The following is a 14,122-nucleotide window of genomic DNA, read 5'->3' as shown; positions in this document are numbered from 1 at the left end:
CGGAGAGGCTTATTTCCAACGAGAATGGGTTTACTGGTCACGGGACCTTAGGGAAGTCCCCACTGGGGACTCCATCCCAAGGGCCCTTTCCAGTCCTGCATTCCTAAATCCTGTTAGCTTGGGCCTGGCTCTCTTCTTGACTTTGCCCCATGTGCTCATTTCTTCCTCACTCCCCCGTGCCTCAGTTTCCCCTTTAGCAAACTGAGGAGAATAATGCTGTTTTTGGTGAAGGAGCCAGAGGGAGCGGTGGGGCTCGGCTGGGGAAGGGGAAGGGACGGGCTCGCTGACTGCAGCGGTGTCTCCTCTCTGCGCAGGAATGCACCAACCCATGCTGCAACGCGCACAACTGCACGCTGAAGATGGGGGCCCAGTGTGCCCACGGTGACTGCTGCCAGAGCTGCAGGGTAACTCGCGCCTCCTTTCCCCGCACGTCCTCCCGCCTGTGAGGTGTGGGTTCCTGGGACCGAGGAGGGGAATACAGCTCCCACCGTCCCCCTGGGACTCACGCTGTGCACGTGCCTCCTCAGGCCCTGAGTTCAACACCTCCAGGGCCAAATGGGAAGGTTTATCCATGAACACGCATTCTCTGGGGATTCTCTGCTGGCTGCTCCTGTGGCTGGGGTCCAGCCCCAGGAATCTGGCTTTACATAGGGATCCACCTTGGGAATCCCTTCTAGTCCCATAGGGAACTATATTCATGGCTTCTGACCCTGGGCTGTGCTGGGAGGCAGTGTCAGTCCTGGCTTAGCATGTTTACTGCCGTTCGGTACTGATACTTCTCTCTCCTCCTCCGGTAGCTAAAGGTGGCTGGGACCATCTGCAGGGAAGCAGCAGGATCTTGTGACCTCCCGGAGTACTGCACGGGTGCCTCACCTTACTGCCCAGCCAATGTCTACCTGCTGGACGGCTCCTCCTGTGCCTATGGTGAGGCTTACTGCAACAACGGCATGTGCATGACCCACCACCAGCAATGCGTCCAGCTCTGGGGACCGGGTAAGCGTGCCAGACCCCAAACCCTGCCTCCTCGCGGCCCTTCCCTGGAGCAGGAGCCACGTCGGGTCTCAACGCTGTGTCTGCGCTTGGGGAAGGACCGGGGTCCCCGTGTCCCCTGCCCACAAGGCTGGAGGATGGTGGATGGATGGTGTGTGCTGTCTCCATCCAGGGCTGGGAGTCTGCATCAGTGAGGCTGGCAGGGTTGTGGGCATGGTGTGGGCATGGTGTGGGCACATTCACACGTGCTCGGTCCTGCGCTGTGCACATCCCATCCACGTGCTGCATACAGCCCATATGCTGCATATAGCCCCTACACTTCATACGCCTTCCATGCTGTGTATGGCCCCCCCACTGCACACAGCCACACGCTGCATATGACCCCTGCGCTGCATACTGCTTCCGTGCTGCATATGGCCTCCACGCTGCATACAGCACCTGTGCTACATATGGCTCCAATGCTGCATATGGCCCATAGGTGATACGGTTCATGTGCTGCGTATGGCCTCCACGCTGCGTACAGCCAAACGCTGCCTATGGCCCCCACTCTGCATATGTCCCCACCCTGCTTATGGTCCCATGCTGCACAGGGCCCCTATGCTACATAGGGCCACACGCAGCATATGCTCACATACTGCGTACGGCTTGTGTACACGCTGCAGAGTCCCCACGTACATGCGCTTGATGCCCTGCTCGTGCGCCACGTACATGCACCTTTCACTGCTCCCACCCCATACAGCGCGCACAGCTCTCCCTGTCCCCGTTTGCGCAGCGACGCTGCCACCTTCTGGGGCCAGTGCTGCTCTGTGCCCCTCTGCAGGAGAGCTGCAGCAGGCAGCGGTGGGGAAAGTCTCCCCTGGGACCGAAATCCTCCGCAAGCCCCCAGAGCAAAGGGAGTTCACCCCTATCGTGCTGTTCTTCAGCCTCACACCTACAGCAGTGGTGCTCCAGGAGACCTTGCACGGTGTTTTCTGCATGAGCACTGTTCCTGGTTTCAGTATTTCTACCCTCTTCCTCCTGGCTACTTTTCCGGACCACTGGATCTTTTTTTCCTCCCTGCAGGTGCCTGGCCAGCCCCTGATGCCTGTTTCCAGGACGTGAATATGGCTGGCAACACCTATGGCAACTGTGGCAAAGATAGCCAAGGGCGCTATGTGAAATGTGAAAAGAGGTGAGTGCAACACAGACACCTGCAGGTGCCCCATCTCCTCCTCCTCCTGCACCCACAGCTCCCCAATGTTCACCCCCCCCACCGGGGATGCCAGGACTGTACCCCAAAGTCCCAGCTTCAAGCCTCGGGCCAGCTCCATTTTGAACCTGGAAAGCTGCCAGGTCCTTCCTGGGCTCAGTTCTCATCTGCTGGGAGATTGTTCCACCAAGCATCACCTCCCATCCCGGCCCAAAGGGAAAATCAACAAGGACAGTGGCAGTGGGAGACGCTATTTAGGGAATGCATCAGCAGTCCTTTCCCCTGTGCTCCCCAGCATCCACTGGGATGTTAGAGGGGACATCCCGGTCTGTTCCCTCCAGCATCTCTCTATGCTGTCCATGAGTTTGTCAAAGCCCTTTCTGAACCTGCTGAGACTCTGCCCTCACAACCTCCTGCGGCGATAAATTCAGAGGAGAGTGAGCCAGCAGGCACAGGGGCATGGGATAACAGGGTGTCGAGTGTGCAGTGCCCCTTAGCGGTGTGCCGTGAAGCCAGGAGTGGCTTTCCTGGGGCCATATGGCATGTATGAGACAAGGGGTCAGCCACCTGGGACAGGGCTGGGATACCAGGAGCCTTGCTGTAAAACGCAGCTCCGTGCGCCCGGTAGCCACATCTCCTACCACGTCTCCAGCCCTCACCTCAGCTCCATGGGAAGGGGCAGGATGCAGCAGGCAGGCCCCATCCCTCACGGCTGTGCCTCTCCTCCTAGAGACGCTATGTGTGGCAAGATCCAGTGCCAGAGCTCGGCCAAGAAACCCCAGGGGACCAACACCGTCTCCATCGACACCACCATCCGATTTAATGGGCGGGAAGTGAAGTGCCGGGGCACGTACATGTACACTGCAAAGGATGACGAGGAAGACCTCTCGGACCCTGGGCTGGTGATGACGGGGACAAAATGCGGAGATGGGATGGTGAGTGCCTCTTGCTAGGTTTGGGGTCTGAGGGTGGGCTGGCAGCACAGGGGAGATCGGCTTCTCAGCCTCTTGTCCCAGCTCCAGCTTCACTGCGTGACAGCAGGGCTACAGGAGGTGGTTTTACCTACGCTTGCAGACATCCCCAAATCAGAGGTCCCTGCTGGTAGGAGGACAAGTGTTTTGGGGGAAAGTCTTTGGCAATGACAGTACAAACCACTGATTTACCAGTTCAGTAGGGAAACAAGAAACAATAATTACAAATAATATCAGTCCTGATTGGATCCAAGCAATTTTCTTCCTTTTCAATTGAAATTAAACTCCCTATGAGTTTCATCTTGTTTTCTGGACTGTTTTCTTGGGAATATTTCCCACTGGGCATGGGTAGGAAAGGCAAAGGAGATGACATCCTTGTTTCCCAAAGGTGGAGGCATGCAGCAGGTCCCTGGGAATGGAGCTGCACCTGGAGTGTGGGAACCCAGGTTCAATTCCCTCTTCTGTCTTGGGAGATGAACCCTCATGAGGAGTTCTCAGCCGAGGCATTTCTAGATAGTACCAGATGCCTATGTGTGGGCAACTGAATCCCTCCTTTGTCTCAGTGCTTATTTAGCTATTTAATGCAAAGTAGAGCATCCTCAGCAAGATAAGTGCCTGCCTCAGGACTTGATGGATGATGCTTCCTCCAGGAGGATGTGTTGGAGGTGCCCATAAGCAGAGAAGAGGCCTGTGTGTCCTCAGCTGGGCTGCGTGCTCTAACCTAAGCTGGGGTAAACAGGGATGCTACAGCTGTGGTGGGCTTGTGAGTCTGGGTCCAAAATGTTCCTCTCGCATATAAACTTACTGGTAAATTCCAGGCAGTTTGTCAATGAATAAACTGTTTCCCAAGGGAAAATTGTGTTAGGAATCAAGAGGATAGTTCCAAGTAGGTGCTGCTAGCTAAGCATTAGTCTCTTTTACAGTCCCTGCATCCCTCAATACTTTAGAGAGGGGTCAGTTCATCTGAGAAATGGCAGAGGCTTTGTAGATGGCATGTTAGCAGGGATGCAGGCCAGACAGAGCTGGCTAGGGAGATACAGTCTTTGCTATTTGGCACTTTAATTGGGAAATTTTCATCCCAGTTTAGGATGAAAGGCCAAAACATTGACATTTTCATGAGAAAGGATGCCCATTTTTGAAGAGCCAAAGTAGGCTTTTTTGGCTTCTGCCTGCCTGTTAGGGGCAGATGGGAAATGTCTTCTCCAGGAGCTGCCGGGTGGGTTGTCAGGGGAGGGAGGTGGGAGCTGTGTTGGCTGTTGTTCTGGTGGACTGGCATGGACTGAGCATGGCAGAGGTTTCCTGGGCTATGCTGAAAATTGGAGTGAAATCAATGCATTGATCTGGAATAATATGATTTAACCAACCTGCATTTTCCAGCGGACAGTGTCATTTCAGAAGACTCCTATCTGTGAAGCCAGAAGATCACTGTTCCCCCTCTCAGGCCTTTCTCTAACCTTGGCTTCTTGGATCTCTCTCAGGTTTGCAAAGATCGCCGGTGCCAGAATGCCTCCCTTTTTGAGCTGGAAAAGTGTGTTTCCCAGTGCAACGGCCATGGGGTGAGTTACTATCTGAGACCTACAGCAGGGTCCTGAGATGAGCTCAGATTCTTAAGCAAAACCAAACATCTCCCACAGGGATGAGTCTTGCAATGCAGCAGGCACCTGCTTTTCATAACTATCACGTTCATGTCAGCTGTGGTGAGACTGAGCTGAGATCTTTGTGTCCAAGTTGGAGAAGATTGTTCTTGATGTGAGGACCATCTGCAAAATTTGAATCAGTATTTTCTCTGAACTGGAGAGCGTTCAGAGCTCAGAGCAGGTGCCTGTTCCTTCTGAGAGCAAAGCAATACTCGAAAACACTACTGGGACTGCAGAAAAACAGGGAAGTGATTCAGAGAATAGAAAGAGTCACTATTGTCCAAAGCCTACAGGCTACAAAGATTTGACCTCTGCAGACAAGGATTCCTTAGGTCATGAACTCAGGCTTTGTCATATAAGGCAACAGCAAACTGCTGCAGAAAATCACAGTGGGATTATATATAAGGAGGTCCTAGGCAGGACACCCAAATTTACCCTTGCATCCTGCTCAGCATTGTTAAGGCTTCAGGTCTGTATTCTCTGCTTTATGAAAGGTATGGATTACTGGGAAGGACTCCAAGGGGAAGACGCAATGTCTAACAAACTTCTGGCCTCCCAAGAAGTATTAAGGGCGTTGGGCTTGTTAAGTCAGGTGGTGTGAAAACTGAGGGTACAAGATACTTGCCTTTAAAGGTTTTTGCAAAGAGCAGGGAAATAAATGTGTCAGCAAAAAAATGTCTCCATACATTGCAATTGCAGCTTTGAAAGCAACATAGACGTGATCCAAGTGATGTTCAAGAGATGGATATTGGCAGGGATTAAGTTCCTTCTGCGTCTCCAGCCCAGATTCCTCCCATTGGCCATCTGATCTCATTCCTGCTGTATGGATCATTGTTTCCATATGTGCCATTGCCCCTCATCGTCTCCGACCATCCTTTTCCCATAGGTCTGCAACAGCAACAAGAATTGCCACTGCAATGCCGGCTGGGCTCCCCCGTACTGCGAGAAGCCAGGCTTGGGTGGCAGTGTGGACAGCGGCCCTGTGCAGCGTGACAGTGAGTCCTGGCTTCTCGTCAGCGTGATGCAAGTGGCTGAGGTGGTTGGGGGAGCGGCCAGTGCCTTGGGACACTGGTGGGGCTGGAGCAATGCCACAAAGACAGGGAGATGAAGAGATAACGCTGTCAACAGCTTTGTTGCCAGATGTGCTGGGTCTGGCATGATCAGGCAGACTTGCAGCTCCAGTCGTTTGGTGGCTGCCCATTGCTACCAGGGGCCACTGGACAGAGGTGTTTACTTCCCCTTTTTTGAAGGTGTGCTCGGCAGTGATGTCTCTAGCCTAGGTGGCAAGGAGCAGGCAGAAGGGATTGCTCTTTGCATTGAGCTGCACTGCAGAGCTGAGCCGTGCTCTGAAGTTAGCCAGTGCTGAGGCAAACGCTCAGGCTGACAGCCCTCCCAGCCTTGTGCTCATCTTTGTGCTTTCTCTGCTAGATCACGAAGCCATCCTAATAACCCTTCTGCTCATCTTCCTGCTCTTCCTCCCGGCCTTGGCAATGAGCATCTACTTTTGGTACCGGCGGGAGAACTCGCTCCTGAATAAATGGATAAAGGAGATGAGGAGGAGCCATGAGACATACAGGTGAGTGATACGTCCTGAATCCCTCCTCTCTTGAGGACCCATTGAGACCCTGAAACCTTGTTTTCTTTCCACTGGCAGAATGCAGCTTGGTGAGAGTGGTTGTGGGGAAATGGAAGGGGTGCGCAGGGCCTGTTTCAATCTGGTATGAACTCAGGGAAGTTACAGACACAGCAGCTAGCTCTCCGTTGTCTGGGGTCATGAGATACTCGGGAGAAATGCGAGGTCTTACAGTGTTGAGATCTGGCTTCTGGAAGATGTCAGAGGATCCTGTGCTTCTGGTAGTTCCAGTCCTCGGAGGAGGTATTACCAAAGCAAGTCACCTTGGGGCCAGGTTAGAAGTCCACTTACACTCCCATGGTGCCATGGCAAAGCTCCAAAGCCCTCCTGGGACAGAAATATGGAAGAACACAGTGCAAGGACCCCACCCTGTTTGAGGATAGCAGGACACGTTACCTTGAACCCTGAGCTGTCTAACTGCAATGGAAGCACAGCTGGTCTCAGCTGGCTTCATGCACTTGTGCTGACAAGCCATACGTGTCCATTCTGGGTCTAATCCACTGGTTAACTTGTAAAGCAAATGTTTCAGTACCCTGCAAATGGTGAATTGGGACAACATACTTGGATTTGAGATTACAGGGGCTGTAGCTGTTCAGTCCTTTCCAAACATTCTTTTCAAGTTTGCAGGTAATGAGTCCTGGTCTGTGGGACGTGATGCAGACTGTCTTGTGTCTGTGGTGTCTGGAGCTGCAGGCTCTGGTGTGAAATCTGCCCTGTTCTGCTTCTGGGTTCCCTTGTCACAGAAGAAATAGGGTCACATCCGAGCACAAATGAATCTGACAGCATTGGTTCACTTACTGACATCCTGAGTGTTTATGGAGGAGCTTAGACGTGGTTTGAGATCCAAAGAACTTTTCCCAGGGATGGTCTGAAGCTTTCAGCTCCTTCACGAGCAGAGGACAGGAATGATCTGTCAGGGACGGCATGACCCCGGAGAGCAATGAGGAAGGTGGCCTGGTACAGAGGAGCCAGCTTGCCATCTGTTCCTAGCAGACTGCAAGAGCTGGAATGGCTGTAGATGAGCTCTGCATTTAGATATTCTCATTATTTCCTTCCCCCCACCCCCTGTTTCCCCAGCACAGGTGCAGACACATATATCTCAGAACCCTGCAAGTATTTGAGAAAAAAGCTCAGGAACAAATAAGCTTCCTCTTTTTATATCACAAGCAACTTCAGAAATGCCACCATACTCTCATTATTTCAAAGCAGACTTACAGCTCTCGCTAACCTAGCACTGCAAGACATTTGCCTGTCCATTAATGGAGACATGATATCTCTGATGTGCACTATTTTGGGAGGCAGCTGTGGCAAAGATGGTTGCTTTATTTTATCATCTGTGATTTATGTTTGCGATCCTGGGCAGGAACAAAGCTGTCAATCGGAAGGCAAACAGTGGCCGTTCCAAAGCTGCTTTCACCTTACGGGACATTTCCACTTCCAGCCACACTAATAAAGTAAGTGATAACTCACCTTCCAGATTTGCTTTCCTTTTTGTGGACTGATAATTGTGGGTGATCTCATCTCTCTCTAGCAACTGAGCTAGCAACTGGTACTCCGTGCTGCTTTGCACGTGTCTATGCTGCAAGCAAAGAGACTTTCAGGCCAGGTGGCCTAGGGTCGCCACACCTGTGACTGCAGCTCAGGCACAAAAGCTGCTTTGCTGGTGGCTTTCAGGGTGACTGAGGCTCAGAAGCTGCAGATTGAGGATAAGGGTCTCTCAGTTCTGTGTGTCTTTATGGTGGTACCAACCCCCAGCCAGCTGTGTACTCACCTATGATGTGCAGGATTCAGTTGTTTGGGCAACATTTGGTCAAAGGACGACTTTTCACCTGGTTTTCCTTAGGGCTGTGAATGCAGGGGTGTGTTCTGCCTTGCATTACACAGGGCTGAGTCTAGCGAAAGTGCACCGGGGTTGGGGGTGAAAGTCAGTAGCCCTAAGTTAAGGTATGAGTTCGCAGTGCACCATTTGCTTTGCTCTTGTTCCCCAGTGCAAACACTCCTGCTGCGCCCTCTGAGTATGAACGAGACGTGGCACAAACTGGCATAGGCAACCCTGACCCCAGGATGGCTTTCAGAGGTGGCACTGCTGGGTAGGTTGCAGTGCTGGACCCGGACGACTAACTTCTCCGAGTCAGGATCTGGACAATATTGATGCCGACTGCGTTGCCTCCTGGCTCTGAGCTGCGATGTGCCGTGTGGACGTCCCAGCATGGCTCGGCATGTGCAGTGTGGCCATACCCTGAGTTTGCCCACCTGTGGATGGAAGGCTCCCAGCCATTTGTAATGCAGAACAAATAAAACCTGCGCGCTCCCAAATGGAATGCAAAGCCCCTTACGGTGTCCCCTTTAGCTCTGCCTTTGGGCCGTAGTATCCATCCTGGCACATTCCCTGCCAAAAGGGAATCTTCTGAGCTCTGCTTGCTCAGAAAGACCCCGGTGAAGGCCAGGTTTCACCTCTGCCAAGACCCTCTGCAAGGAAATTGCCACGTCACCATGGCAAAGCTTAGCAGGGGCTCTGTGATCCCACTGAAAGCTTTTCACTGAGTCTCCAGGAAGGCAGATGGTTTACTGTTGTTTTTTACAGCTCTGGCAGCCTTGGGATAGATATGCAGAGAGCAGAATTTAGGAAGACAGAGCAATGTTTTTTTGAGCATGGCCGCAGTGGCTGAGAGCAGGGCAGAAAGGATGATTTCTCCCATCTCAGCAATTGGTCAGTCTGATGGAAATCTGGGATGGATTGACCAGAACTGTCCCTGCTCTAGGTCTCCTGAGCCCTCCCCTGGTACCTTGCTCCTCTCCGTGTGCTCTCTGTGTTCATTTTGGGGCAGGATGGTGAAAGGTCAGTCCCAGGAAGTGGAATAAATACCCTCTCCTCCTCCTGTGACTCCCTAGTACCCAGACCATGAGGGGACTTCTGCTTTCCAGCACTCAGGAAAAAGCACCTAATGTTTTTCTCTGTGCTTTTGCGTTTCTCTTCCCTGCAGGCAACGCGGGCTGCATTCCCCCACAAACCCAGGGCTCACCGGAACGGCTCCCAGCCCATCAACATCGTCCACCCACTTCGCCCGACTCCACGTTCCGTCCCTCAGCCTCCAAGAGACCACAAGCCTGCTAGGCCACCTCCCCCAGTCAGCAAATCGCCTGCCATCCCCACCAAAACGGTTGTCTCTCACGCTAAGCTGCCACCTCCGAAGAAACCGCTTCCTTGCAGTCCTGTGAGGACTCCACTGGTGAGCTTTGCTGGCTGGCCATGTTTCCCCAGAAGAATTCCCTGGCTTTGGCTGCCCCCCAGTTCCTGCAGAATAACAGCTTGCCACAAATTCAGCACAATTAAACATCCAGCCAGCACAGCTTGGCTCTTGGTACTCAGACACCCCACATAAAAGCAGAGGGTCCTCTGGCCTGTCTGTGATTTTTTTGTTTTAGCTCCAGCACCAGAAGCTTAGTTTTTCCTTCCAGGTGTCCTGGATGTGATCCTTTTAGATGACACCATTTGGTGGCTCATGGCCCTACAGTGCTGAGGGCTTGTGTGCGCACAGAAAGTGTGCATCCCCTCCCAGCCTTGCCTCTGGGAACCTTAGAGATGTGGGCACCTATGGCTCTTCTGTGGAGTTGCTGGGCACTATTAAGGAGCTGTCATGCCACCCTAAGAGACAAGTCTCTTGCAACGGTGAAGAAAATCCATTAGATAATGAGAGAGTTTTAAGGTAGTTTGGGTATTGGCAACGTGTTGTTTTATGCTTTGAAGCATTTCAGCTCTGTGGCAGGAGAGAGAGGGTTGTAGGAGGTTATCGGATGTTTCTCTAAGGATGTTCTCTCTCCCCATGTGCTTTTTGATCCCAGGTTGTCCCAAAGCACCAGCCCCCCCGTCGGCCGCTGCCTGGAAGTCCGCTCTTGGCTAAAGAGCTGTCTCCTGCACATGGACGAACCCTACTGGTCATGGTCCCTCCTACCAACTTCAAGGCATCAGGTACAAGCACCATGAGCCACCCCACGAGGCCGTTCAAGTAAGTCAAGAGAGGAGGAGCTGAGCTGCCTCCCACCATGGCTGGGGTCCCACAAGCAGACAGTGTGGGGGGTGTTGTGGGTCACATCTTGGGGGGGACATCCCAAATGTCATCTGGATGCAGAGTGCGGTGTGCTCTGGTCTGCCCCTTGTTCCCTCACCCTGCGGTGTCTGCATGGTTACCTGAATTTCTCCTGTTCCTCCCTGACATGGCTAATGCGTCCAGGCTGGGCTGCTGAGGAGCAAGCGGAATGATTTGGGCACTGGGGTGTGTGGGTCTGTGCCCTACTGCCTACCAAGTCTGAGAGAGCTGGGAAAAAGGCCTTTAAGGCTTTGGGCGTCCTTGCATGCAGTTTTGGGGGAATCACCTATGTCAGAGGGCTGGGGGTAATGTGACAAAGGTCAGGTAATGGCCTTCAGGCCTTGTGGAGTCCAGTGGGCTTAAGGGAGGTGCCACATTTCAGCAGATGCATGGGGCCTCCCCCTCCAGAGTGCAGAGGGGGCTGTCAGCGAGTTGTTGGGGACAGATGAGTGAAGGGATGGCTTGTGACATGCTGTTTGTCTTTCCTTCCTACAGGCCGATGCCTCCTCAAAGGTGAGTCCCAGACACCACGCAGGACAGTGCCTTTGCTGGGAACGAGATTGCTTGTAGGGGGATGGCCTCTGGTTAAACACTAGGCTGGGACCAGTGTTATTCATTTCTGCTACCTAGAAAAGGGAAATAAGGGAAGTAAGAAAGTGTAGGTTTAGACTTAAAGCCTAGCACCAAAGCAATCCAAGTTGAGTAGGCTGCCTGCATGATGCTGGAGTGACCTGGAACAGCCCCAGGTTGCATCTCCTCTGGTCTCAGAGATAGCTGTTGGGCTGTGCTCCTTGAGCTGTGGATGGATGATTGTAGTGCAGGTGGTGGATGCTTGGTCTCTCTGCCCTCATTATAATGAGTTGTCTTCTTGCTCTTTTTGCTCCTAGGCCAGTCCCAACCATCAAAGTCCAATCAACCTCATTCCCCTTGAAGAAATGACAAACCAAGGACACCTTAAGCCCATCCTTCCTGAGCTGGCTCTCCTGATTTGCACTGCTGCTGGCGACAGGGGTCTTTTATTCCTCTCTTGTTATGTTTGTATTTTGGTACCAGAGGACTATTTTTATAAGACAGTATGCGTATTCAGCACAAAAACAGTAGTGGGGGGTTAGGGAGGGGAGGAGAGGGGAAATTGGTACCGTGTTGTAACTAAGGGTTGGGATGGACTGGTGGTGGGGTTACCATGATGGAGGCTCCACCACCGCTCCTGGCATTGCTTCCCTGCCAATTTATCCTCCAGCCTTGGTTTCTTACCGACATTGCACATGAGCTGGGATGGGGTGACTTGGGGTCAAGTGAGCATCCAACACTGAAGAAAAAGCTGACAACAGTGCCAGCAGAAGCTGTGTAATATCCTTCTAGCTACCTCCTCCTTCTCCTTCAGTCCTGGTGAGACCCTCCACCACCCATTGCCACCAGAGTTCAATGCTGGGCATTGTTTCCGGAGCCATTTGCAATGAAAGAAAAGAAGTGGTTTCCAGTTTGAACTGTGCTAGACAGTGCTGGGACTTTTGCATGAAGGACCAAGTTCTCAGATGCCTTTTTGCCTCCTTTCTGACTGAAAAAAAAAGAAAACAGTGGCAATCCTGGGACTGTACCTGCAAGGAGCACCCATCTGGGAAATGGTTTAATGTCTGCAGTGCTGGTGGTGGCTGGTTACCAGGGTGCTTTTGAGGGGCTCAGGAGCCCTCCAGAAACATTGCATGTCCCCTGCTCCTGGGACAAGCCCAGCAGTGGCTTTGTGAGCTGCTAACACTCTGCTGTCCAAAAGGGGAAGGAGCCACAAGCCAGGAACAAGAGCAGGAAGACCTCCTGCTTGTGCCATTGGCTTTCCTAATGGCCTTGACCAAGCCATTGCATTTCTCTGTGCCTCAGTTCCCCCATCTGTAAAATGGGGGGTAATACCTACCTCACAGGAGTGTTGTGAGGTTTAACAAACTGGTATCTTGAAAGGGCTTTACAATCCTCAGATCAAAGGTGCTGTTGACCTGCACAGTACTATACCGTGCCACTTTCCTATGACTTGATATGCGGCTCTGTCAGGGTCTGAAATGAGAACAATGGCTTTGTACAGTCTTCTGACTCCTCCAGCTGTTTTGTTGCTCAGAAGTTCCCATAGCCTTTAGACACCCAAAACTCCGTGTCTTCCACCACACCAGTGTAAACAGACATCCCAGAAGTCCCTTCCGTTAGCCCTTAAACCTGGGTTCATTTGGTCCAACAGTGTGTAACAGATCAGCTACCCTGGGTTAGATCCCATTTGTCTTAGGACAAATCTTTCTGAGACACATCCAACCAATGTAAGGTTACTGTGATATAGGCTCAGGGATGAATCTCAGGAAACTGCGCTGGTGTTTCATTATCCTCAATGCTACAAAATAAGCACATTATTCTGGGGTGAATTTATCTACCTTCACTTGCTGCTATAAGATACTGTTCTACTTTCATCTGCTGGACTAAGGATCTGCACCTGGCAGGTTTGTTTCTCTGGTGCTACTAATTGCAGACTATGGTTAACTCCACCTTAACCTAAGCTGTCCTAAATCTTTTATGATAAGGTTTGGTTTTGAAGTCTTTGGTCATGCTTAATGGGTCTTCCCTGAAGCATCTCTGGTGCCTCCACATCCTTCTTGGTAGGTGGATATCCAGGTGGGATATAGGGTCTGGCAGCTCCTGTTACTCTCATAACAAATATGCAAGATGCACAAGTTTGCATCCCTGGGTGAGAATTCCCCATTCATATACCGCTGAATCCTGGTAGCCCTTTTTTGGCTACCAGACAGCACTGAGAGTCTGTTTTCTTCCAAGAGAAATGGGCTAAAGAGAAAGCTGGTAGCCTGTTGGGGAGGCCTAATACTGCTTTTGGCTTGGAGGTAGATGGTCTCCTGAAAGCCCTTTGTGTTTCCTATGAGCCTATGAAACATGATAGATGTTGCTCTATACCGGACAGTGGAGACCAATGCTGTGACTGGTGTCCTATGGATCAGAGGGGATCAGGGATCTGCAAACTGTGGTTTGAAGACTGCTGGTGGCTTGTAAGAGCCCTGCAAATGTTTCCCATTGAATCCACTGAGCAGGACCGGGCAGCAGTGTTTGCATTTGTCGTAAATCTGGTTAGGTTCAGAGTTGGATACTAATGCTGTTTGTAGGAAAGAATTGCTCTGATGTTTGAATGGCTTTCCTGGACTTCTGCCTCAGAAACTCACTGTTCTCTAAACACAGGGAAGAAGGGGTATCTGGTCATAGACCAGCTGGAGGGAGAGCCCTCACCTTCTCTGGAACTGCCTGGGGTGGGGTTCAAATCCCTGCAAAGTACCACTCTGGTCACTCTAACTGGTTGAGCAGGAATTGGGATGGGGAGATGAGGCTGTTCCGCTGGTGAAAGAGGACTCCTTAAATTTTCTCAGCAGCCTTCCAGAGGACAGAATAAATGAACAGGTCCCTAAAACTTTATGGGGTCCCATTCTTTTCTGTCACCTCCCAAGGACTTCTGAGCATGGTCAGACTTGGGTAAGAGCCTACAGAGCTGCTGAAGAAGGGAGACTCTGCTCCCTGTGTGTGAATGTCCTTCCTTCTATTGTCTGGTATTGGTGTTAGCAGAGAGTTGAACAGTT

At 51.8% G+C, this 14,122-nt stretch overlaps 1 protein-coding gene across 2 annotated transcripts in view; it reads left to right on the top strand.

Moving 5' to 3' along the window:
- The window catches only part of ADAM33 (ADAM metallopeptidase domain 33), a 46,315-nt gene extending 33,731 nt beyond the window's left edge, over positions 1–12,584 (top strand). For both annotated transcript variants that reach the window (XM_067298402.1, XM_067298403.1), the window contains 12 exons: positions 315–404; positions 798–993; positions 2,053–2,161; positions 2,910–3,114; positions 4,629–4,706; positions 5,674–5,782; positions 6,216–6,363; positions 7,784–7,874; positions 9,405–9,650; positions 10,264–10,427; positions 11,004–11,021; positions 11,396–12,584. In XM_067298402.1, the coding sequence (XP_067154503.1) occupies positions 315–404; positions 798–993; positions 2,053–2,161; positions 2,910–3,114; positions 4,629–4,706; positions 5,674–5,782; positions 6,216–6,363; positions 7,784–7,874; positions 9,405–9,650; positions 10,264–10,427; positions 11,004–11,021; positions 11,396–11,447 (1,506 nt within the window). In that variant the 3' untranslated portion in view covers positions 11,448–12,584. The remainder of the gene's footprint in view (positions 1–314; positions 405–797; positions 994–2,052; positions 2,162–2,909; positions 3,115–4,628; positions 4,707–5,673; positions 5,783–6,215; positions 6,364–7,783; positions 7,875–9,404; positions 9,651–10,263; positions 10,428–11,003; positions 11,022–11,395) is intronic.
- The last annotated feature ends 1,538 nt before the right edge of the window (positions 12,585–14,122 follow it).

The sequence above is a fragment of the Apteryx mantelli genome, chromosome 5 (genome assembly GCF_036417845.1).
Source record: "Apteryx mantelli isolate bAptMan1 chromosome 5, bAptMan1.hap1, whole genome shotgun sequence".
Taxonomy (NCBI): domain Eukaryota; kingdom Metazoa; phylum Chordata; class Aves; order Apterygiformes; family Apterygidae; genus Apteryx; species Apteryx mantelli.
Note: the sequence above shows the minus strand (reverse complement) of the source record. Positions and strands in the feature narration are given on the sequence as shown.